General features: G+C 28.7%; 1 protein-coding gene and 1 long non-coding RNA gene across 5 annotated transcripts in view; one reads left to right on the top strand and one right to left on the bottom strand.

Moving 5' to 3' along the window:
- LOC107173702 (protein eva-1 homolog C) overlaps positions 1-25,081 on the bottom strand; it is a 226,125-nt gene that overhangs the window by 5,800 nt on the left and 195,244 nt on the right. The window contains exons 4-7 of one of the 2 annotated variants that reach the window (XM_089228262.1): positions 13,048-13,197; positions 12,027-12,170; positions 8,257-8,466; positions 6,138-6,278 (exon numbers count right to left, since the gene is read on the bottom strand). In XM_089228262.1, the coding sequence (XP_089084388.1) occupies positions 6,138-6,278; positions 8,257-8,466; positions 12,027-12,170; positions 13,048-13,197 (645 nt within the window). The remainder of the gene's footprint in view (positions 1-6,137; positions 6,279-8,256; positions 8,467-12,026; positions 12,171-13,047; positions 13,198-25,081) is intronic. The other variant, XM_089228263.1, reaches the window with a different exon arrangement.
- LOC149055260 (uncharacterized) lies at positions 228-12,303 on the top strand. Of its 3 annotated transcripts, XR_016191871.1 has the most exons (5): positions 228-244; positions 996-1,111; positions 6,087-6,455; positions 10,690-11,880; positions 11,951-12,303. It is a non-coding gene; the product is annotated as an uncharacterized LOC149055260 (long non-coding RNA). The 3 variants fall into 3 exon arrangements; XR_016191870.1 differs by lacking the exons at positions 228-244; positions 996-1,111; positions 6,087-6,455 and adding an exon at positions 10,071-10,119 and having other exon boundaries at positions 10,690-10,876; positions 12,013-12,303; XR_016191869.1 differs by lacking the exons at positions 228-244; positions 996-1,111; positions 6,087-6,455 and adding an exon at positions 10,071-10,119 and having other exon boundaries at positions 10,690-12,303.

Consider the following 25,081-nt stretch of genomic DNA (forward strand, 5'->3'; position numbering starts at 1 on the left):
ACATTATACGAGCACAACTGTACTTAATATTGTATAAAGATCAATCGTACGAAATGGCCTGTGAAACATCGATGGTAATTTAACCATATCGAAACATCGACCATTTAACAAACCAAATGCTTATCGAAACTAAGCTGCGGATAAAAATCAAATCCGACTATATTGCAGTTATACTATCGGAACTATTGTATTTTCCGTATTAGACACCGCGGGGAGGAATATATAGATGCGGCATACAAATGAAGTGGGTAATATAATATACTATACGGAGTATATTATTATTATTATTACTGCGGTGGAGTGGTTCGATCGTCTAACTTAAGTCTTGCGCGTATTATAAGCACAGTGTCAGCGCCACAGTGAGCGGTTAACGCACGCGGCATGTGAGATTACTGCGCTGTATTGACGTTATAGCCCCGGCCGCATTACACAACCTTTATTATATATATACTGACTTTGATGCTACGTTTATTAATTTAAGGTCTTCAGCGTGGGTTATAATACATACGAGGTACCTCCAATTCAGTACGCTATTTTTAAATAAAAGTATGTTGTTCAATAATAATAGTAGGTACCTAATAGTAATAGTTATAGTAATAATATAATATAAAAAAATAAAATAAAAAACAAGAAAGCCACTTTAGAATTATATTATTATCTTATCTAATATTAGTTTTTGGTTTTCCATCGGAAACGAATCTTATATAATAAAAAAAAACTGAGAAATAATCGGATACTACCGTTCATGATGGTTCGAGGGTACATTTTTATCAGTAGGTAGGTATTACGGATTCTGTATATGTAATACGATATAATATACAACCTTCGTATGTTATAACTTTCATGATTATTGTCGAAATTTAATATTAAAGTGGTGCGATTACAAAGTGATGGGCTTTAATTTGATGAAATGTAGTTATTAATCTGTAATATTATATGTAATACAATAATACATACATTGGTGATATTAAAATAATGTTAATATTTGATTTCAGACTTTGAGCAGAGTGACGAATGTATTGATTTTGCGATGAAGGATTGAGAAAAAAAAATTACGAGGGCTGAAACACATTTTTATCATAGAAAAAGCATTACGATCTTCAATTATAAAGTAAGTTTTGGTAGAAGAGGATCTAGATGGTACTCCAAAGGGTCGAAAGGGGAACATAACGGAGAAAAGAGAATATTTACGCAAAACCAATATTCATGACAAAATTATTTTATTATTATTCAATTACAAATAACCGTAGATAGGTACTTGAGATTTTTTCCAAATATTTATAGTGGCATTTTATATAACTATATAAGTATTATTACTATTCCTAGTTTTGAGCTTTTCATAGACATTTAAATGTTAGAATTTTTTTTATAAATTAGGTATGATAACAGTTTTACGTTTAGCTAAAAGATGAAAATTTAATACTAAGTTCTTCATAAGTTGATCTAACACAGTTATTAGTTAGTTAAAGATATCAAAAACACATAAACGCAGTTTTTTGTTCATAACTATTTGAATTTCTAACTTTGATAACGTCGGATTATTAAACGAAAAATAACAATTTTAGTTATTATGTTATATAATCAAAAAATATTTATGGTAAGGACTTGAAACTTTTTGTCATAATGTATATATAAACTATAATTGTTTCTTAAGTCATTTTCAAAATATGCCGATTAATTGTTATTATTAGTATCGTGAAACTGATTTTTACGTTTTACTGTTGTGTTCATATAATTGTCATAAGTTAATAGATAAAGATATAATACTATAGCAATTAATTTGTGTACGCGATGTTTTTTTCAAAAATGATATTATTATAATATATAAAATATCCTAAGGAATATGTGACAGTAATACAGTGTCATACAGTCTCCGCTCAGAATCATCTTTAGTATCTATGCATATCATTTAATTTAAATCCATTTACATCCATTACATTGAACGACTTATTAATAACGAAGAAGACTCAAAATCTACTATGTATCACAGCAATTTCCTAATTTGTTGTTGTTATTGTTAAGCAGTATTATATTAATACGTACATTTTTGTGTTCCCTTCATAACCATAGATAATATATTTCAAGTCTTCAATATAACATATTAATATCAATTGATTTTATTATTATTATTCGTTCAGTTTTGATGGTAAAATATAAATATTTCAATAGACACTTTAACAGTTTGACATATAGTTTTTAATTTTTTTATAATACGTGTTAGTTTTATTCATAAAATTAAATATTTATATTAGAAATTGTACGAATTTATAAAGTTTTTTTTTTTTTTTATTTAAAAAATAACATTTACAATCTGTAAAGATAATAGGTGTGTTTTTTTTATTGAGGGTAAAAGAGACAAGAACGGATTTATCGGCATTGATTTTAATTTTCCAGTCGGAGGACCATTTATCAATAAGGTCAAGGTGGAGTTGAAGAGCATTGAATGCTTCTTCTGAGCTATTATTTGGGGATAAGATGGAATACCTCCATCTTATCTCCATCGGCGTAAGTGGCTAAGAGCGTGTTTTGAGTTATGGGGATATCTGATGTGAAGATCGTTACCTTGAAGGACTCCAGCTTGGATTGGAAAAAGGGAAGAATGAGAATTACCGTGACGAACTTTGAAGGTACGATGTTCGAGGTAGGATCGAATTAATAGGTATAGTGGCGCGGGAGGAAATTGTTTAATTTTATATAGCAGACCAGTGTGCCAGACCCTATCAAAGGCTTGCGCCACGTCAAGGAATATTCCTGGGCAGTATTTTTTATTCTCAAAAGAGGAAGAGATTGTGTCAACTAGCCTATGAACTTGTTGAATCGTGGAATGTTTCGCACGAAATCCGAATTGGGCATTGGGTATTATTTTTTGTGTTTCTGTGATTGGTCTGAGCCTTTTCAAAACGACTTTCTCAAATAATTTACCTAAAGTTGGAAGTAGGCTTATGGGTCTATATGAAGTTGGTACATTAGGGGGTTTACCTGGTTTGGGTATGAGAATTATGATGGATAGTTTCCAGATGGTAGGAAAATAAGACAATCTTAACATAGAGTTGAATATATATGTAAGCAAGACAATTGTTTTTTTGGGGAGGTGTTTTACGATTTTATTCGTTATCAAGTCATGCCCAGGGGATTTGTTGGGCTTTAACCTTTGTATAATATTAGAAATTTCATTCGGAGAGACATGATTGATGGGACGAGACATAGGTAATGGGGCATCAATAAATTTATTTATTTTATCTAAATGAGTGGTATTAGGAATAATGTTTTGGTGAGGTGTGAAAATATTTGAGAGATGTTCCCCAAAAAGATTTGCTTTCTCAAGATCTGAACATGCAAGCGAACCGTCGGCTTTTTTAATGGGACTAGAGAATTTTTTTAATTTGAGCAAGCTTTTCGTGGTTTTCCATAAAGATCCATCATGCGTATTTAGAAGTTTAAATTTTTTGTCAAAAAGATCGTTTTTATATTTTTGGATTAATTTTTTGATGGTATTTGACAGATTATTGAGGGTTGATTTGTCGGAAGGTAGTCTAAATCTTTGCCATCGGGAGCGTGTCCTGCGTTTTTCAGCAATTAAAGCTTTTATATCAGGGGGTAAAAGATAATCGTTGTGTTTGGATTTAGGGTGACAATTCGGGTTAGGGGGATAGGAACACTCATAGACTGCTGATTGGATTGAGCTGACTAAATTTTGAGCTGCGGATTCTATTTCGTTGCAAGACTTAAGTGAAATTTTTAAGTTTGTATTGTTTGTTAACGACGTAGAAAAAAGGTTCCAGTTGACTGGACCTTTGGAAAGGGAGGGACGAGAAGAAATAAGAATATGTGGTTTCATGATGTTTAGCAGGACTAGAGAGTGGTTAGAAGACAGATCACATACATTTTGGATGCTGTGATATACAGGGTGATTTTTTAAGCATGCTCGCCCCATTTTTATGCTTAAATTATGCATATATTCAAATTTTGATTTTTGGAATATTTAAGTGTAGTTAAAGGCGATATTTTTGAGTACTTAGATTTTTCACAACTTTTGAGGAGTATCCTGTAGCGATACCAACTTTGATTTTTCAAATGACAACGTATATGTTTTAAAGCAAAATGTGATTCAGATAATTTTTCTGAAAATTTTGAAATATTGCAATCAAAATTCGAACGAAAACTTCCAGAGTTATTCTACTTGAAATACTAAGGAATAAGGATAAAAGTCTAATACTTAAATGCCTACGTTGTAAATGGATACGATAATTATAATTCGGTATACAATATAAAAATAAAATATTTGTTAATAATCACTACTTATTACTAAATGGCCAAATATTGCATCTGACAATTTTCAAAAGAAAAGAAAATATGAATAAAATAATATCCTTTTTATTTTATCCATGTTACCTATACCTTATAGGCAACGTTAATATTTGTATAACATAGGTATACCTACTTATAATAAAATACCGAACAATAGTGTACAATAGCACAATTGTGAAATATGTACGTGTATCCATTTACAACGTAGGCATTTAAGTATTAGACTTTTATCCTTATTCCTTAGTATTTCAAGTAGAATAACTCTGGAAGTTTTCGTTCGAATTTTGATTGCAATATGTCAAAATTTTCAGAAAAATTATCTGAATCACATTTTGCTTTAAAACATATACGTTGTCATTTGAAAAACCAAAGTTGGTATCGCTACAGGATACTCCTTAAAAGTTGTGAAAAATCTAAGTACTCAAAAATATCGCCTTTAACTACACTTAAATATTCCAAAAATCAAAATTTGAATATATGCATAATTTAAGCATAAAAATGGGGCGAGCATGCTTAAAAAATCACCCTGTATATGGTTTGGGATTGACGTTATAAAAAAATCAAGTAAATCAGGTTGTAAATCAGGTTGACCAGGGGGGGAAATGCCTGAGAGCTTGTTCATTTGTATGGAATTGAAGAAAAATACGACCTCTGGGGTTTTCAACACGACTACCCCATAATAGGTGTTAAGCATTAAAATCACCACCAGCTATGAAAGTGCGACCTAATGAGGATAAAAATTGATTTAGAAGTAACTGTGATATACTTGGCCGAGGAGGACAGTAGACTGCCGAGATAATTATAGGAATATGATTTATTGAAATTGAAACGTTTGTTGCTTGGATAGTGGGGAATTGAAAGCACGGTAGGGGATAATGTTGGATTGAAGATGATATTAAGATAGTGGAACCAGCATGAGACGTCCCATCAGGGTGATTGGTACTGTAAACATTGTAGCCAGGAAAGAAATGTTTAGAATTGTTTGTATAGTGGGTTTCAGTGATAAGAGCTGCATCAATTTGATTGTCTAAAAGAAAGTTTAATAGTTCTGGTTCTTTTTGTTTAAGGCCGTTAGCATTCCAGAGAATGATTTTAAGATTTTTATTGTTAATTTGTTTATTTATCATTATTTATAATTAATTTATTAATGACAGTGGTAAGTAATTGAATTAGGGGATTAATGAGTTGTTTGAATTCTATCAAGAAGGATGATAATTGATTATTTGATATGATATCGGGAGGATTGGATTGGGGTTAGGTTAGGTTAAGTTATATTTTATAATGTAATAACTATATTAATATTTTTGTAAAAACTTATTTATTTTCTTATATGTGAATGTTTTACCACGGAAATATGAATATTAAAATATATGGTTTGTGTAAGCAATTTGGTACGTACTATATTATCTTATTTTGTTATTATTATTATTATTTTGTTTTTTTGAAATTTCCATTATTTATTTACTCTCGGAGAGCGACAAAATTGTTGTAAATATCATAACAATATTTGTCAAAAGAAATAACTGAATTGATACGTTATTAAAAAGTTTTTTAATTCAAAAATGTCCTAACAGTTTGAAACAATTCCCAAAAATAAATAACTTTCAATGATTTAAACCAATCTTATATATATTTATATTTAATGAAACATTGTAGTATTACATAAAAATATGGAAAATTAATTCGGTTAAGTATCATTAGACGCTAAATTATTTTTCAATAAGTTAGCTACATTGTTTATTTTAAATTAATTAATTTTTGTTTGATTTTGTTGACAGATTACGCTTTTCCGCAACGTCGTTCAAACCAGTCATTAATATTTCACTTACTGTACACAATCTTGTAAGAAATGTAACCAAAAGTAACGATGTTAGCTAAGACGTTACTCGGATCAGCCGCTTTGATTGTGGTAACATTTTGTACCGGATTCTGTGTCGTGGACTGTTGATACGTATGTCGAGATATCGTACCTAATGTTGACAATATGGAAATGAGATTTGTCAATAATTATTTTCTGCGATTTTTACACCCAAAAGCGAAGATTTTTGTGTTTCATTTATACAGTGGTAGCGATGACCGTGCATCAGCGTGTGTGCTAAATACTGATAACTTATAAGCCGCAGCGTAAGAGACAATATTATTATAGTGTAGGTATATAATATAGTTTTGTAGCGCTATAATGATATTTTAAAATTATTAAATACGATCAATTATATTGTTATTGCGTTGCCCGCTGTGATGATATAAACCAGCATGTAATATTATTATATTATGTTAAAAGAGAATCAAAGGGTTAGTATGAAGCATAATTATTAGCAATATTTATCAAACCAATAATATGCATTATTATTAGTCTGAAAAAATTAAGATAATATTATGTTTTAAAATAACCGAGTAATGTATCTGTATAATTTTTTAGACAATCGTGGGGAGTTCTACTGTAATAGTTTATAATTGAAATTAATTACGTTTAACAAGATTACAATACAAAAACAGATTGTATTTAGTGTAAGCGTGCAAGTGTGCAGCGCACAACACCGAGGTAGAAATATTTTTTATTCATTTTGTTTTCCTCATTTTTTATAATATTGTTAAGAAAATATAAACCTAATTATATTTCAATAAGTAGGTAGTTTTCGTATCGCTATGCTATAATTTAGTTTCAAATTTTTGAAAAAAATACTTTTTAATAAAAAGAAAACAGGGTTATTGAAGAACAACATTATTATTTATTATCTTACTGTGGAATATACATTTATATGCATTTCACTACTGTAGTCTTTACAACTTCAATTTGCGAATATTTTGTTAAAGAGTTTACTAGTAAATAAATATTAGGTATGATTTTATAATATTTACGAGCATGATTATAGTTGCATTTTGAAAGAGAAAAATTTATATTGGTTATCTGATACTTTTATACTTTTAACACATATAGGTACTTACTTAGGTATATAAATGTTTATAGTTTTAACGTGAGCCAGATTAAAATACCAGATTACTACTTATACAATTAAAACAATTTAGATTTAACTTTTGATTTTTTAATGAGAAGCCTTACGTTCAACTTATGTTAAATATACATATTTATATGTTTTTTCCTGATTCACATAAAAATAATCACAATGTTTTATACCAATTAATTAGGAAAAATAAATAAAATGTGAATATTCTTTGTTTTAGATAAAATCATTATCAAAACAGAAACAATACGTGACATTAAATACTATTTTAAAATTAATTTAATTGACGACCTATGGGGCATTTCATTAAATTAATTTAATTTCGTAATTGATTTATAATCTCTCTTCGTTAGTTTTAGATATTCTCTGATATTTCTCGTATTTTTATCTAAACATTTTTATATGACATTTGCGAATAGGTAAAATATATTGGACAATTTTTGAACACCTACCAATTAACTCATTATGGAATGAAAATCATCCATTAATATTATGTATTTAAATTATCCAACAGCAATTAAAAACGCTTAGTGATATTATTTTAATATAAAAATATTATGATAAAATAAAAATGTCAAACAATTGATTCAAACTATACAAAACGTTTAAAATGAATTTATTTTAAGTACAATAACCACAGTCGGTATTATTTAAATGGCTTATTTTATATTCTTTTTAGAAAAATAAAACACTGAATAGTCTTTAACGAGTTCACTGTATTGACGTAATTTGTATTTTATCGAATATGTCCCAAGAGAATTTACTAAATTAAGGTGGCGGGGTAACGTTGATACAATTTCCTCGTTATTTTAAAACAAAAATCTTTGTTAGATACCATACATATTACATATATACATATATATACCTACTACAATATGCGAAACGTATTTTGTGTTATTCAAGAACCATATCAACATTTTTCTATTGCTAATATATTATGGTTGTGCTAGAAATATAATAATAAATCAATAATCTATATGCTTACCCAATGACGAACTAGATGAATTTCCATGCCCAACGGGATCTGCAGTCGACTCGTTATACCTTGTCCTAGGGTCGTTGGCGGGCGGGGATAACGATTCGAATGGCTGTACGGGGGCCACACCGGGGTTGTCAAAGTAGTCCAGTTCCATTACAGTAGATTCGTCGGAATGAGCAGGCTCTTCGAATTGTTCTTTTAACACTCTCCTGGGCACTATAAAAAACCAATACCGAAAAAATGTAGATTAGTCTAAAATATATTATATTGTTAACACGGGGTCTTATCACATTTTTTGTGTTTATGGTTCAAATGGGATCGTACATCATGGAAAAGCGCTTTCAAAAAAAAAAAAACAAAAATAGACAGGTACACTCCGAGGGGTATTAAAAATGCCATTTTATATTCGATGTTTTCCACTATAGACGTATGTTATTTTCATAAAGTGTATATTGTGTAGGGTTTTTAATTAAACTTACTCGCTTGTAACTCGGCATCTATAATATATTTTGATAGTGTTGTAGTTGAAGATTTAAAAACATAATATTCTATTATTTTTTTTCATAATGAAAATTTAATTGAAGCAAATTTTACTTATTTTCCTCCTCATTGTTGGTGCATGAATGGCGTACATAAACGTAAAATGGAAAATTATTATTCATTCAAAGACAATAGCATAAATTATAGGCTTTAAGTAAAACTATGTCCTCCAGTAATTTATTATTATAAAGATTTTTTCAAGCAATTTGTTTTGGATAGTAATTTTTTTCTGTTTCGGAATTTTTACTTTTTTTAATTATACAGGTAGTTCCATTAGAACGAAACATATTATTACTTTGAGGAAAACAATTGCAACTTTTTTCTTCTTGTGAAAACTTCAAGTAAATGCACTTTTTAAAATCACCTTTTCTAAGTAATAGTTATAGTAGTAGTATATGTAGGTACACCAATAAGTGCTGTGAAATTATACGTATGATCACATTAAGTAATTATTTTGAACTTTAATCTTGAAAGTAGATGGAGTATATAAAATGATGGATCAGTGTATTAGAACATAAAAACGTATATTTTTATAAAACTCAGATGGAATTGCCAAAATATAATTAGTAAACTAAAATAAATGTAGAGAAAGTTTGAGTAAACCAGAAAACTATTAATAAATGGAATATTATGCATATTGACATTGTACAAAACTATTAAACTATGTAAACTTATTATAATACAAAGGAATATGGAATATGTACAATTTCGTTATAAGCTTGTTCAATTAATTAATCAAACGTAACATTTTCAAATTATCACAAATTATTATGTTGTAACTTTTAAATGTAGGTATACACTATGCTATACAATATTGAATAAATAAAAACATAAAAGGAACGATATATGGTTTATACTTAATATACTTATATTAGATGAATGAATGCAAAAAAATCTGGTTTATAGAAACATAAATGGCAATTTTATAGAATTTTACAATTAGGCGTATATATTTAGATTATTGACATCATATTTTTAATATTCATAGCATTCTTTATCTAAATTTAATTAAAATTTAGATTTATTTTTAAGTGAATGAGCTATTAGAGTTCTTTTATGAAAATGTATATGTATAAATTAAATAATTGTTGAATAAAACAGTTAACATATTACTATCATAATATAACTATTGAGAGTTGTGTTTAATGAAAATAAAAAAAATAGAAATTAATTCATCAAAATAATAAATTATATTATACATGTTCTAGGGAACTCATCACATAATTTTACACCAACGAAAACATGAAAAAGTAATCAAAGATTTTGGAATTTATTAATCTTTTACTGGGAATCCGATGAACACTATAAGTCTACAAATATTTACTAAATGTATTATTGATTCAAAATTGTAATGCATTATTGATATTATATAGATTTTAGATAGTGTATACGTCATATTATTATTGTAACATACAGACACGAGGTAATTTTATATAATAAAAATAAAAATAATAATAATAATACTTTGAGTTCGAGAAAATATGGTGCATTACAAATATGCCGCTTTTTGAAGATATTTTATTCCAACGTATTACAGTGGCGGGAAATGTAAACGTTTTGGACGAGTATATTAAAATTTTGCTTTTCATCAATTCGTTTTCCGGGAATGCATAACGGGTTAGTTATAAAATATGTATGACATATTATACACGTAGACATATTTCGTTTTGAAATGATCTGAGAAGAGGTCACAGCCAGGAGCACCGAATGTCAAATTGTTCAGATTATTTAGCAAGAGTGCTCAGTGCTCCTATTTCTTTTTTAGTTGGATGGAACGGAACACCATTTTGGCTGATCGTTGATGCACTAAATTTTTTTTTAGATTCTTGGAAATATTTATTTTTACCGTACATTAAGATTTTTTTAATACAAGCTCATAATATAATCATTAATTTCCAGGTACATTCCTCAGCTCTCCTGAACTCGAAGTTGGTTTCCAATTTCCCCGTCGCCGGTTCGAACCCCGGTCATGGACGTCATCGCTTTCTGAGCAGTTCACGCTGGGTGGAGAGAGCCCCCCTCCGCTATGGGTATGGCAGAAACCTACAGGTGCCCATTAGAAATTCTGCCAAAACCATACACACAAGTACCAAAAACCTACCCAACCTAAAACTCTACATTACTCTTACCACACCCAATGGCATATATTGCCGCGGGTTAATTAAAAAAAAAAATAATATTAAATAAATAAATAAATAATAGCTTAACCCAATATCAAATAGACGAGTTAAAATTAATTAAAATAAATAGTAATACAAGAAATAATTAAAGAGATACGGGTTTATTTTTAAAGAATATTGTTTACTCGATATTTGAAAGTCATGCCAATCAAGTTTTTCATTTAATTTTTTCTCATAAATTAACTTTTCCTTTAAACTGTTTTTTTTTTTAAAATTTAAGTGCGTGCTTTTTTGTTTTAGATTTTTTCTACATTAAATCTTTTTTTCTGTGGATTAAAAAACATATTTGTGTGGTTGGAATATAATTTTACATTAAGTTTTTCATCAAACTTTTTGAAACAATATATATAATTCATTCTGACGTAGCAGAAAGTTCTTTTCACATCTTCTGGCAGAAAATCATAGTCAACAGATCTAAATAATATTACTTATGAATATCACGTATGTGAAACAGTTCGAACACCAGTATGGTGATAAGTTGTTGTTTTTTTTTTTATTGTGAACCAATTTCGTATTTTCTATTTGAAGAATTACCTAATATCGAACTTCAACGATTCGGACGATATCCAGTAGAGTCATCTACCAGTTCTAGATGACTGGATGGTCACTAAACAGTGTGCACGTTTATTTTCGATCCACAGACTACTAGGCTAGCACCATTGAGTGCATATTATGCTTATTTGCTGAAATGGATTGAAGAGATATCAGCATTCAATGCTGGTACTTTATATACATCCTACACATAATATATTAGTATCCATACCTAATATTAGTTCCTCCGTAATATAATATTATGATATCTATGACCACGCATATATTATTATATCCGACTGGAATATATTCCTACAATAGCTATAGGTTTCCCATTCGCAGGTTGTACGATGATTGGAAAATACGCGGCGTAAGCACGGTAACCCACGACGATAAGAAATGTAAATTTGTTTTTTATTTGTATATGCCTTCAGGGATCTCCCTTACAGGTATCTCTATTGCCGGTTTACTGCGTTATAATGAACAATATTTCCATGGGAATGTGTTATAGCTTCTGATACTCACCGCAGTTGTACACGACTTTCAAGTACATCCTGGAGGCTGGTTTGCAAGGGTTGCCGAACGTCGCCGCATCCGCCGCTAGTCTACAATTTCTCTTGCCGTGGCACACAGTCATCACGGTCTCCGTCGCATAACTCACCAGACACGCTAGAAAACAATTAAACGTTTCAATACGGTCCAAAAGTACATTATTCTGATCGTAATTTTAGGTATATCATAATATCATAGCTGTAAAAACTCAAAAAGAAATAAATAAATGGAAAATTAGACGATCCTACAATATTGTTTCATACTTTTCTAATCAAAAAAAAAATTAGTTAAATTATTATATATCACTAGTAGTATTGTGTTTTTAGGGTGTTCTGAGTGCATATTTACAGCGGGATGAATAAAGTTCTAGTCGAAATTACTGCCTTACACGCTCAATGGCGATTAGTGTGTGACCTAACCTAACCAACACATTATGTGTGGAATTTTTTTTTGTACTCGTACAAATATATTTGTTATGTCAAAATGATGTTTTAATAAATTTTTAAAAGTTTTATTCATTAGCTAAAAGCATTTTCAAGATGTATTAAGACATGATAAATTGCTATCCATTTATCTATTTGTATGGTTAAAATAATATGTTCTTTATACAGGGAAAAAAAATGTCATGCACTATGTGTACACGGTAATCGTTTGTAGCGTATAAGTCAGTAATGTCCGGTTGAACTGTTTTTATCTTCCTGCAAAAATCAACCGAGAACCTCCAAATACATAGGTACAACGACTATAGTGCTACCTTTCTGTTATAAACGTTCTGTAGAAAAATATGTTTTTGTATCATATTCAACTCTCAAATGAAAAAAAAATGTAAGCAACGATCAAAACATACAGGTTGCAATAACATAACTCCTTATTAGTATTTTCAAAATTACATTGCTCGTTTGTATCAGATTTTACAGTCAAAGAGTTGGTGTTTTTAATATTATTTTTTTTAAATAGTTATTTTGAAAAGTTTTGGTAATTTTTTGATATTTACTCTCTTCCGGAACGCCTTGTGGTTGCGGACACTGGATACTCTCGTACTCTGTCCGGCCGTAACTCGCCGAGAACATGGCTAGTCGGGAATTCAGATTGCACTGCAAGTTGACCACTTCGTTTTCACACGCCACTTTGCTCCTGAACTCAACTGTCAACAAAATAAATATAATTGTCATATCATCAGATCTGGCTACACTGTATCTGTATAATACGTATAATATAATTTGGTATCGTCATCATAGGTATATGAAGTAGCAGGTGACGAAACTCGTTTATTGATTTTGGATTCTTTGTGAAAAGTTGTGAAGCGTCGAGAAAAATGAAATAAAAAATATTTTAAACATGAATACACAGTTACCTACGTCTGCTGTCGTTTTAGACATCTAAAGCATTTTATTTTTCAATATCATTAATTTAACTGAATTAACTGAATTAAGTGATCTGTATGTATATTGGTGTGCTATTCACTGCCTAAACAGACGGCAATGTTTTAAAAATGTTATATTTGATGCAACTAAAGTAATTTGTGAAGTTAATTGTAATATTTTCTTAGATTTTTTTTCATTGTAATTTTAACATTTAATTAAAGTACCAATTATAATTGATACGATTATTATAAAATTCTACATGCATTTAATTATTGGTTAAGCAAAATCAGCAAGAAAGTATATCATCTCAATGAAACTTTCGTAAATATTAGTTTTGACGATGTATACAATTAATTAAAAGTCAATAATCTTTTGTAACTCAGTAATAATAACCGACTTTTTAATACTCAAAATAATATTTCGATGTAGAAAAAATGAAAAGTTATATCATTCATAGGATAAATTATTTTTCTAAACTAAATTGTATTCTGTAAATCAATTTGAATAAATTTTATAAGAGTAATAATATACTTGAATATAAAATATATACTTTTTGTAATTATAGGATTCTTTCATGTAAAAAACTCCTTGCATAACCATTTCAACTTTGTTTTTAAAAATTTTGTATTTTTTTTTCTTATTGGTTTAAATTTTCAAAATTATGGTGTAATATTTATACACATATTATTTTCTATTTACATAAAACGGCAAATGGGATCAAATCCAGTGCATAAATAAATAAAACTAAGATTGGCATAGAATGATATAATACATTTAAAAATTCAAACTTAACTTCTTCAAATTATGTATTTTTATTTTTAGTCTAAACTTCAAATTATTACATTTTATTCTATTGGTATAATTTTCAATTAAATGATAAGTACCTTGGTTGTTATGTCAAGCTCTCTTCAATCTTAAATCGAGTGGCTTCTGTTTGAATTTAAAATGTTATTGATTTATGGAAAATTTTTAGAAATGGTCATCGGCTTTTTATTTTCAAATGTTCAGTTGATATTTTAAAATCTACGAGTATTTTTATGAACTTCTATTCAATTGCTTCGAAGGAAAAAAACGAATCCAGAAATAAAAGGGTTAAGTCAAAAACAATAAACAGAGTTGTTTTAATGATTAATAGCCGAGTCGAACACAATGTCCGACAAGGAGAAAAAAAAACAGTAGTTATTAGGTATATTGTTATATTATTATTACTATTATTAAATACAAAACGAAAAGAAACGACATGGTACCGAGACTGAGCGGTGTTGGGCACTTGTCTCGCTACGTTCACCCCGGGGCAATCCAGTGTCGTATTATTATTATAAATCATCGTATTCGAAAAACGAATTTGAGCTGGCTAGGTTTACTTTATGCGGTGTACTTTATCCGGACGTTTTTCACGCTTTAAATGCACATAATATAATTTATATACTGCACCACATATATATTATAAGTACCAAACCTCTATTTTCAGGGGTTGTTTAATTTTCGCGGTATTTGAATGAAACGACGCGCGACGATTTAATAGTAATAATAATAATATCGCGAAGTTTCCGACAACCCACGTCGACCATAACATTGTTATATATTTAATCCTTTTTTTTTTTTTGAGTGGTCACCTGTTGTTGTTAGCTCGACGGGCTGTCAGAATATTAACCATATTATCTTATCAGTATTCTGTTGGTATTTTAAATATTATAATTTCCTGCCTCTACGAGTCTGACCTTAACAATAATATACATTAACCACGGCAACAAGCTGCTGTTATCGTTGTCCGCAGTAACAAGTTACCAAACATGACTACCTGTCCATAACACGCTGCACAGTTTGTCTCACCTCGTTTTTACTCGTACACGTAACCACCTACCTATTATTTATACACCTCTACACCACTCTACCGCAGCTCAAAAACTTACAATACTATTTGTTAATAGCTATAGCTTATCATTTTAGCTTTCGAAATATTTTCATGAATAATTAGCTCTATAAATTTCTTTTAGAGCAATTTAAAAATTTTGAGGAAAACAGAGAATCAGATAATTAAAAAATATATATATAATGATTGAGTTTCTCTTATACGGTTATAATATTAAGAAAATAAAAATGGGAAAAGTTATTGGCTTGAATAATCGATTCTGTATGTGGGTAGTAGCTGAGCTAAAAACATTTTCTCCGTTTCCAGAGTGCAGTCTGGGGTCAATCTATGGGAGGATAATCTTTTCAAAAACAAACAACCAAACTAGAGAGGAATGAGTTTATAGTAAGTTTTTTCGGTTTTGTTTGTTTAGTTTGTCAAAAAAAAAATTATCATAATATTAAAAAGTTATTCTGTGTCTATACGATTTTTTTGGTGCTCACGCTCATCACGATTTCCTCAAATGTTATTGATAAGAAAATTGCCATTTTAAAGTTCAGGTTGGAAATCAATTCAATAATTTAATTGTAGCAAAGCGATAAGACTTTTATAGAATCGTTTTATTCGTCCTGACTATGTGAGCACAAATAAAAACAGTAAAAAAATGCAAATACGAGGTAGCATTTATACCACATTTAATTATTATTGGTTCGACGTTTGGAGTTACCTATAGGTACCTTTTTACGTAGAAAATGGGGGGGGGGGCTTTCTTTCAAGCGAATGACCCAAAATAACATATCGTTTGGGCGAATTTATACATATCATTCGGGCGAAATTTACAAGGTCCCCTAATTTATCTAATACATCGTTTGGGCGAGCTAGAAATACCTATTTATTTATAAACATTTATAATTTATATAGTCTAATAGGTTTTCCTTCCCATTTTTAGGACTCTCAGTTAACTCTAACTGACATGGTTATAAATCTATTATAATATTATCAAATATATATATATATAATATTTATTATATTAACTAAAGTTTAATTAATAAATGTCACACTTGAGTATCTGATTAGATTAGACATGCGCAAAAAATGAAAACCCACACGTCTTAGTACAATCTAACAAATTATCATTCACTATCTATATTTGTAAATTGGCGTATAAATGCCAATCAGCCGAAACGATATAATAATAATATTTAGCTGTAGTAAATAATAAATATTAGAAAAATTATTGTAGACGTAGGTATGTTACTTCCCTATTATTTAATAATTTATAAATTCGGCTAAACGATCAGTCAATTTCTCGCCCAAATTATATATATGCTTTACTCAGGTAAATGTTGGGTTATTCGCCCAAATGAATGAGACCCAGAAAATGTACAAAATCTTCACATCACCCTTTAAAGAAACATCCGGATTTTTCGATATGTTTTAGATGTTAGTGTGTGTATGTGTATGACTGTTTGGATAGGTGGCTTTTACTGGTTTGTTATTATTATTTATCGTATGTACGAATATCAAAACAACGTAAATCGTTTTGTCAGCCAATTTTTTTGCGTGAATTACTTTTTTCTTAAAGTTCAATCGCTATACCTCTGAAAACGGATTGTGTTTCTACATAAATAATACATTAGGTAGCGACTTCGTTTTATTCGTATTTCTAACGAACAAATCTGCTTCGGACAGCCCCGCGAGCTCAACTACGCACTGCGATGACGCACGTTCGCATAAATAATTGCTACGTCCCATTTGTATGCCTTGCATATAATAATAATAATAATAGTAATAGTAATAGTAATAGTAATCGTAATAATAATGATAATAATAATAATAATATATTAAATAATGTGTGATGGGTGAATACGTTGTACAATAATAATTATTAAATCGTGTCATATGAAAGTCTACAACGGTTAGGACATAATTCACATTTATGTGTTAGATGTTCGTATTTTGTTTTTCAATTATACCATCAAATGTTAACTATTATTTCTACAGCACAACAAAATAACAGAGGTAGTAATACTGACGGCGTTTTTCGATGAGACTGCATACAATTTCGTTCATTTTCAATTGATAACATCATTTAAATATTATGTTTATCTATATAACGTGTTTAATGTATATTTACATTAAGTTTTATGAAATTGTGATTATTTTAATACTCCTCATATACTCGTGAAAATACAGTTATATTTAGGGTATATATAGTGGAAAGTTATATCGATTAATATAATTCATATCACGAAATAATTAAGCCCAAACTGGGGACGAACGGTCAACCATTATCACCTAATAATATAATACTTCCGACGTTCCAAATTCAATAAAATATCCCGTTAACACTTCTATCATTATCGTAGCCATAATAATATTTTCCATAGACCAACATTCGATTCATTAAATATAACTAGTAACTGTCAACAAAATCAATTTCAAATATGTTGAATGTTTACAAAAATTTACTTCACAGACATAAATTTAATACATTTCGTACACACAGCAAAAATTCCAAGATTTTTTTATTTTGATTTGCGGGACATGGTGAAGCAATTTATGTAACGCTTTAATATGTCTGGAGATTTGTGTGTGTTTATTTTATCACTTTGATCCTTATCTAAGGTCTTTCGGAATAATACTCATCACTTAAATATAAACGACCTTTTCTATGAAATGTTTACTTTCTAACTGAAGACTTAACAATTTTTTTTTTTTTTTGAAGGAGTTCTTGATTCACTGAGTTAGAAAATTTACCGTTTGATGCAATTTAATATAATATTTTATAAGTATACTCGAATAAAAAATAAACTGTATAGATATATTATCTATTATCTAAATATAAATTTATTAATTATTCATAAAATGATTGAATATTATTTGAATTTTCAATTCTGTGACCAATTTGTATGCTATGCGTATTATTTAATGGACTTTACTTAAAAGGATTTCTCTCTAGGTTTGTCACTGAATAACTTGCACGTTTATTTTAATATCAATCTTGATTTAATTTAATATTTCTCTTGAACAGGTTCGATTCACTAAGCACATGATTAACCAAGCAGATATTGTCATTTAATAACGAACCTTACAATTCACAATAACTTTATACTCAATTTATTTAAAGCTGTAATGGATTTCCTGTTTGCTTGTTATATTATCAGTAGTGTTAGTTTCTTTTATACAATTTTGGGGCTTGGGATGAATGCATTACATTACATACTATTAGTCACTCGAAAGTTTAAATTCGTGGTAAACGACACAATCTCCTCATCGATTCATACTTCATTGTATGAATTTATATAAATTTATCATTTATAGGGTAATAAAACGAGAAATAAGATATAACTTTTACGTGATCTTACATTAATTATAGCATATTGTTCAGCACTAATTTACAATAATTATATTTTCAATCAATCGCAAATATTTGATTTACTCGTGATCCAGTTTATTTGACGATAATAATATGTATCAATAATAACGAAATATATATTTTTTTTTTTTTTATTACTTTAAAGCCTCAACAACTAAGGTTATTAGCTTACATATTTTAAAATATTACTTATATATACAGGTACAATTTACAATACATTTTACAATATTACAATAAAATTATTCTTGGTAGGTATGTGTAATTAAAGTAGGGGAATAACGAAATATTGTTCGTATTTATTTATATATTTGATTTAAAATATTAAATGTATCAATATGTTAAATAACTGTTTATCTTACTAAATAAAATTCGACACTCGATCGGTGAGTTCTGTATGAGTATTCAAATTAATATATTTTTTTTTTTCATAATGTATAAACTAAAAAAAATTCTTTTATTTCATTATGTTGCAAGTTTAATAACATTGCATGATATTATATTTGTTTATCAAATAAATAAATATATTATGCAGTGGTTGGCCATTACCTACAGTGGCTCACAATTAGAGAAAATATCGCCTGATATAGTCGATACCATATTTTATACATAAATTACTTGCTATAATACTGTTACGGTTAGGAAGATTTATGACATAAATCATAAAAATGCACACATTAAACTCCGTTCAAAAATCATATCGACTATGTGGTTGGTAAATAGCAATCCTTGCAATTATTGCTGCACGTTGTTTATTCGCCAGCAGCGTCCAACGTTGAGAGAGATAAAAAAAAGAATCGATTAAAAAGTTTGAAATTATGTCGGAGATGGATGAAATGGGTAAACTGAATGGGTTGTTTGACAAATGAGTGTGTACAACTTTTATTTTATAATAATTTTTCGACGTCACATAACCGCCAGAACAAAGGCGTTTCTAATATTCAAAATAAATTATTTTGATATTAATAAGTGGTTATATGTGCAATAAGTTGAGTACAAATCAGTAAAAATAAATATTGTTTTTCATTAAAACTTTAGGTATGGAAACGGTATGTTTGGAATTATGTAAAAAATACTTGTCGGTCATTTTTATAAATTAAACGATATAGTTATATTAATATTTATTATTTTCCCCAGAGCTTACATGCGAATAAAAAGTTTTGTACAGATGGAAGTATTAAGCCTAGCAATTGAGTTGATCGCGAGAATGTTATAATATATGTTGGACAATACAATAGTATAAGCAGTGTACTTATAAATTTATAATAATTAAATTCCTGAATACTCACAGAAGGATTAAGAGCAGAGTCGGAGATAGGACTATAGAAAAGGGGGGTAAGGCAAATCGGAATTTAATCTCGTGTCTTTCCAATGGGCAGACACCCACAACAATTTAGCCTTCCTATTAATATTTCTCAATTTCCATGAGTGTTAAAACATTATAATATTATACTCTTTATTATAAATTTAATTTTACAGTTATATGGAACGTTGATCATCATATTATGATTTCAAGAATACTTTTCAATTTTTACTCTCATTTGTATTTTAAAAATGTAGACACATATAAAAACTTTGTTCCAAAAATGAGTGAAAACCCAAAGTCAAAAGTAGTTAAATTTTAAAATGTATTGAGACCAAATGATTTAATGTAATAGGAGTAGTCACATAAAATAAGTTCAGTGGTTGCAAGGATAAAATATAATATGTAGTTTAGTGTTGTCATGTTTCTTTTAAATTTATTTTTATTAATATTTTTTTGTAATTTAAAATATTCAATTTTGATACAGTCGTGTTTTATAGATATAGATTAATATCAAAAAGAGGAATAAGATAGGATTATATTCTATAAATATGTAAAATCTATAAATAGCTCAAAAAGAGTCTAAATTTTTTTTAAATTTTACCGTATATGGAAAATGCTAATATGAATATTTGGTAAAAATTTCAAGTGTCTATAGTAATTAATTTTTGAGTTACACAAAAACTTAAAATCTATCTTTTCAAAAATTAATTTTGCGTAAAAACTACCTCACTTTTTTTTCATGACGCTTTCAAAAATTACTGAGAATTTTCAATTTAGACTTCTCAAAAGTATCAATTATTACATTCACTTTTTCATCAGAAAAATGTCAAAGTTTAAAATTGGAGCGGTTTTACTAACTCCCAAATGTTGACGGCAGAGAGGAAAAAATATTTGCTTCATTGTAAAATACAAACCTTACACTACACTCGAAATCTAAAAGTATATAATAATATTTTATATATTTGAATGGGTATATGTGTCAACCATTAATGAAATATTTGTCCAATAATGGTTATGCATATTATCAAGCGATGACCAAAATAAATATGAGGTATATTATTTCCTGCCCTAAACGTTTTGTTAGTGCGTTTTGAACAGACGTTTTTGACATTTTAGACTGAAAATTGTCCCTGGTAACTGGTAAGACATTTGTGGCTAAACGAAATAAATCTCAAAGGCTTAAGTCAATAATTCAATATAGCTCCCTATAACCTATGATAAAGTGGGAAAATTCAAGGAAAGTGGTATAGGTCAGCCACTTTATCATGGGTCTAATGTCGTGGCGATACGCTTATGAGAATTTATAGATACCGGTTAGTCGTCCCGAACAAAATGTTTAAACCAGCTTAACTATTGACATCACAAGTTATAATTTACGGGTAATGTGATGCAAATAAACTTGTTGTATTCAAATAGCGATACCGTCCCGCAATGGGACATTTTCAGTTAAAAATATTTTATCAATATATAGAATAATGGGTTTGAAATGTTTGATTCGTGTATATTGTGTATTGTCGTTTGACTGTTGTAAATATTTGAAATTATTAAATGTAATATTTATCAATCTTTGTTTAAATTTCACAGGATATTGAATAATATTACAAATCTAATTTTTTTTTTTAATTTATAGAATATAACGTTAGACAATTGGACGTTCTGAACAAAATGTTTAGACCAGCTTAAATATTGGCACTACAGGTTATAACTTACAAGTAATACGATACAAATAAAGGGAAATTGCAGATTAAAAAGATTATGAGTCGTGTACATTGTATATTGAGTATATAAGTAATAATTATATGATATTAAGTATAAACTGTAAAATGTATAATATCTACATGGAAATAAGCTACCTTTACCTGTCTAAATTCCACAGAGTAATTAATATTAGTTATTATTTAAACCATTTTGTTTTTCAATTAAAATAAAATGTTTTTGAATAGATTTTATAAACAAATTGGAGAGGTATTTTTTTTTTGCTGGTATGTAGAAATCACCCTAAAAGGAATCGCTTATAGATATTATTAGAACATTATATTTTTTCGTATTCAGATATAATGTCATAAAAAAAAAAATGGATATGATAAACCGTAATGTTCTCGTCGTACAGTAATAAAAGATATTAAAAAAATTGCATAAAAATCACAGTAAACTTTTTACCGTTTTACATATAGGCGAGTTTTGTTTATAAACACTGAAACTGTCCAAGCATTTCATTTATAGCGACAAAGGGTTTACAGAAGATGGGAAAATGGTGATATTCAGTTTTAACTAAATTAATTCTGAGAGAAGGGAGGTAGGAAAACTTGGCGATAACTTGGTTGATAATCTTGCAATTCTACCAGCGCATATTTTACCATCCAACCGTCCGCGTGCCACCGTCTCTGGCCAATATTATAGGTGAACGTTATAACACTCTCAATGCACATGGTTATAATAATGTAAATTATTCAACCAAAACCCGAAGTGTGTAGTGTGTTTGCAGCTATATCAACTATCCCCCTATCCTATATACAAGACGTCGTATGTGTACAGAATGTAAGTTTATGTAAATCATGGACCCCAGTGGTGTGCCATTTGATTCGGATGAATAATGCCCGATAAGTTTTCCTCGGCATGGAAAGGAAGACCGTCTTGCATAATCTTCTAGTCATAAAAAAAATACCAAACGGATAACACTAGTACTTTCACATATTATTATTTATTTATCAATATTATTACCTATATTTATTTATGTTGTAGACAAATATCCATTTGTTTTAAAAACAACAGCAAGTTTATTATTAAATAGTAATATGTTTATAAATAGGTATAGGTGGGAAATCGTTATGATGTGTTGGCGTTAAAACAATAAATAAAAATTTGATTACGATTTAATTCGATGTTGGGTAATTCACCAGATTATAATTTCTCGTTGAACTGTGATTGAAATATTGTTCAACCAAATTGGTTTCATCGAAAAACAAAGCAATCCTATTATTATATTGTTCGATACAAAAATATATTAATTAATTAATTAATCAAAGCTCTACTATTATAAAAGGACGGGTATAGAAGGTACCCATACAATTATTTATTTTGTTATCGAATTTGACTAATGGAGTTTAAACTTCCAATAACAAAGAATCATAAACTTGTTTTATAAAATAATACTATGTAGGTCCTACTCGTTATACTCATAGTAGGTACCTAATTACATTATTTATTCTGTATATCACACGGTATGTGTAATGTGTATATTGTACTTCGTACAGATATGAAAATTGAATTCGTTGTGATATTGAAATACATTTATGTAGGTACCTAGTTATTATAAATTATTCTATGAACTCCATTATTAACATAGGCGTGCGCAGACTTTTTTTGCAGCGTAGGTATACGGCTGATAAAATATGCCCCTCTCCCACAGATATAAATTACCCTAAAATTAATGAGCATGACATTTTATCTACACATCTTACACTTCTGGTTACTAATTTGTTCTTCCCAAGCGTCTGCACTCCGTGCGTACGCCTATGGTTATTAAATAAACGTATTATATTTTAATGCATAATTTTCAATTGTGGTATTTTTAGTTGTAATATAACTTGGTTCAAAGTTGAACACAATGTTTCACCGCTGATTTACAGCAATTGATTTACTATAAATACAATGTTTAACGATATTTGTTGTGTATACTCTACGAGGTCACGCACTGTTGATAAAATATTATTGTGTTATTGTTATTAAATAATACAAAATGAAAAATATTATTTTGTATACATGGTATTCACTAAGCATGCTCACCCCCATTTTTTCCTTTAATAATGAATTTATTAAAATTCTAATTTATGGAATTTGCAAATGTACTTAAAGAAAATATTTTCAAATTATTGAGATTTTTTTGTTCTATATTTAAGGAGTGTCTTGTGGTGATATAAACTTCTGTTTTTTAAATGACAAACCCACTTTTTTATTGTAAATTATTTATTAGATAATTTTTTAAATTTTGATGTACATGTATAAAAATTCAAATGAGTAGTTCCTTAGTTATTGAAACGTTTGTACTTAGGATAGTCCTTGACAATCGTTTAATTATAGTAATAAAATACACTTATAATTTGAACTAGTATTTATAATATTTAGGTCACTTTTACTAATTAATTATGACGATAGATTAATATAAGTGACTAATATTTTTAAATCCAACATAGACCACATATCTTATAAACCTAAGCCACGGACCTTTTGTCTTTAGATCACAAAGTTAAATAACTCAAAAACTATTCATTAGAATTTTGATTTTAATACGATACAATTAATATACAATTTAATACATCGAAATTCTCAAAAAAAATTATACGCTAAATAATTTACAGTAAAAATTGGGGTTCTCATTTGAAAAACAAAAGTTTATATCGCCACAGAACACACCTTGAGTAGTACAAAAAATCAAATTTTGAATAACTGCATTATTAAAGAAAAAAGAGGCAGTGAGCATGCTTCCTGTATATTATGTGCATACTGAAGTCAATAGTTATAATTGTTACCGGCAAAAGTCGAAATCGGTAAAACCTCAGAAATACCCGGTCAAAACGCGAACTGCTCACAATTTTTAGGTAAAATGTCATATTTCGGCTTTTGGCCGGGCAAACCTAGTTATGACCAATCTAATTGGAGCAAAACTGTATACTGATTTTTATCGTAAGGGCAAAACCAAATAATCATAAAATAAATATTATTGTACAAAATATATAATTGAATGCACTTAAATAATAATAAAAAATATAATTATATTAAGTAGGTACTCGTATAAAAATTAACAAATAATAATATTAGGTACTCTTATAATGTTAAAATAAAGAATTAAAAAAATTAATACATTTAAATATTAAACTTCATTTGAGAAAACCCGTAGCCTCTTAAATAAATTCACTAATATTAAATACAAATAAATAATTATCATAAAATATTGTAAAAATAAAATGAATACACATAAATAATAATAAAAAAAAATAATATTTTTGTTTATTTATTGCTACACATAACAGACGCATTTATAATCGTAATAAAATCGTATGATAAAAATCACTATTTGTATTTAATATTATCGAACGTATATTATAAGGCACTACAGTTTTGCCCTTACGA

The sequence above is a fragment of the Diuraphis noxia genome, unplaced genomic scaffold, assembly GCF_037042655.1.
Source record: "Diuraphis noxia isolate RWA-SAM2 unplaced genomic scaffold, SU_Dnox_SAM2 contig0005, whole genome shotgun sequence".
NCBI lineage: Eukaryota > Metazoa > Arthropoda > Insecta > Hemiptera > Aphididae > Diuraphis > Diuraphis noxia.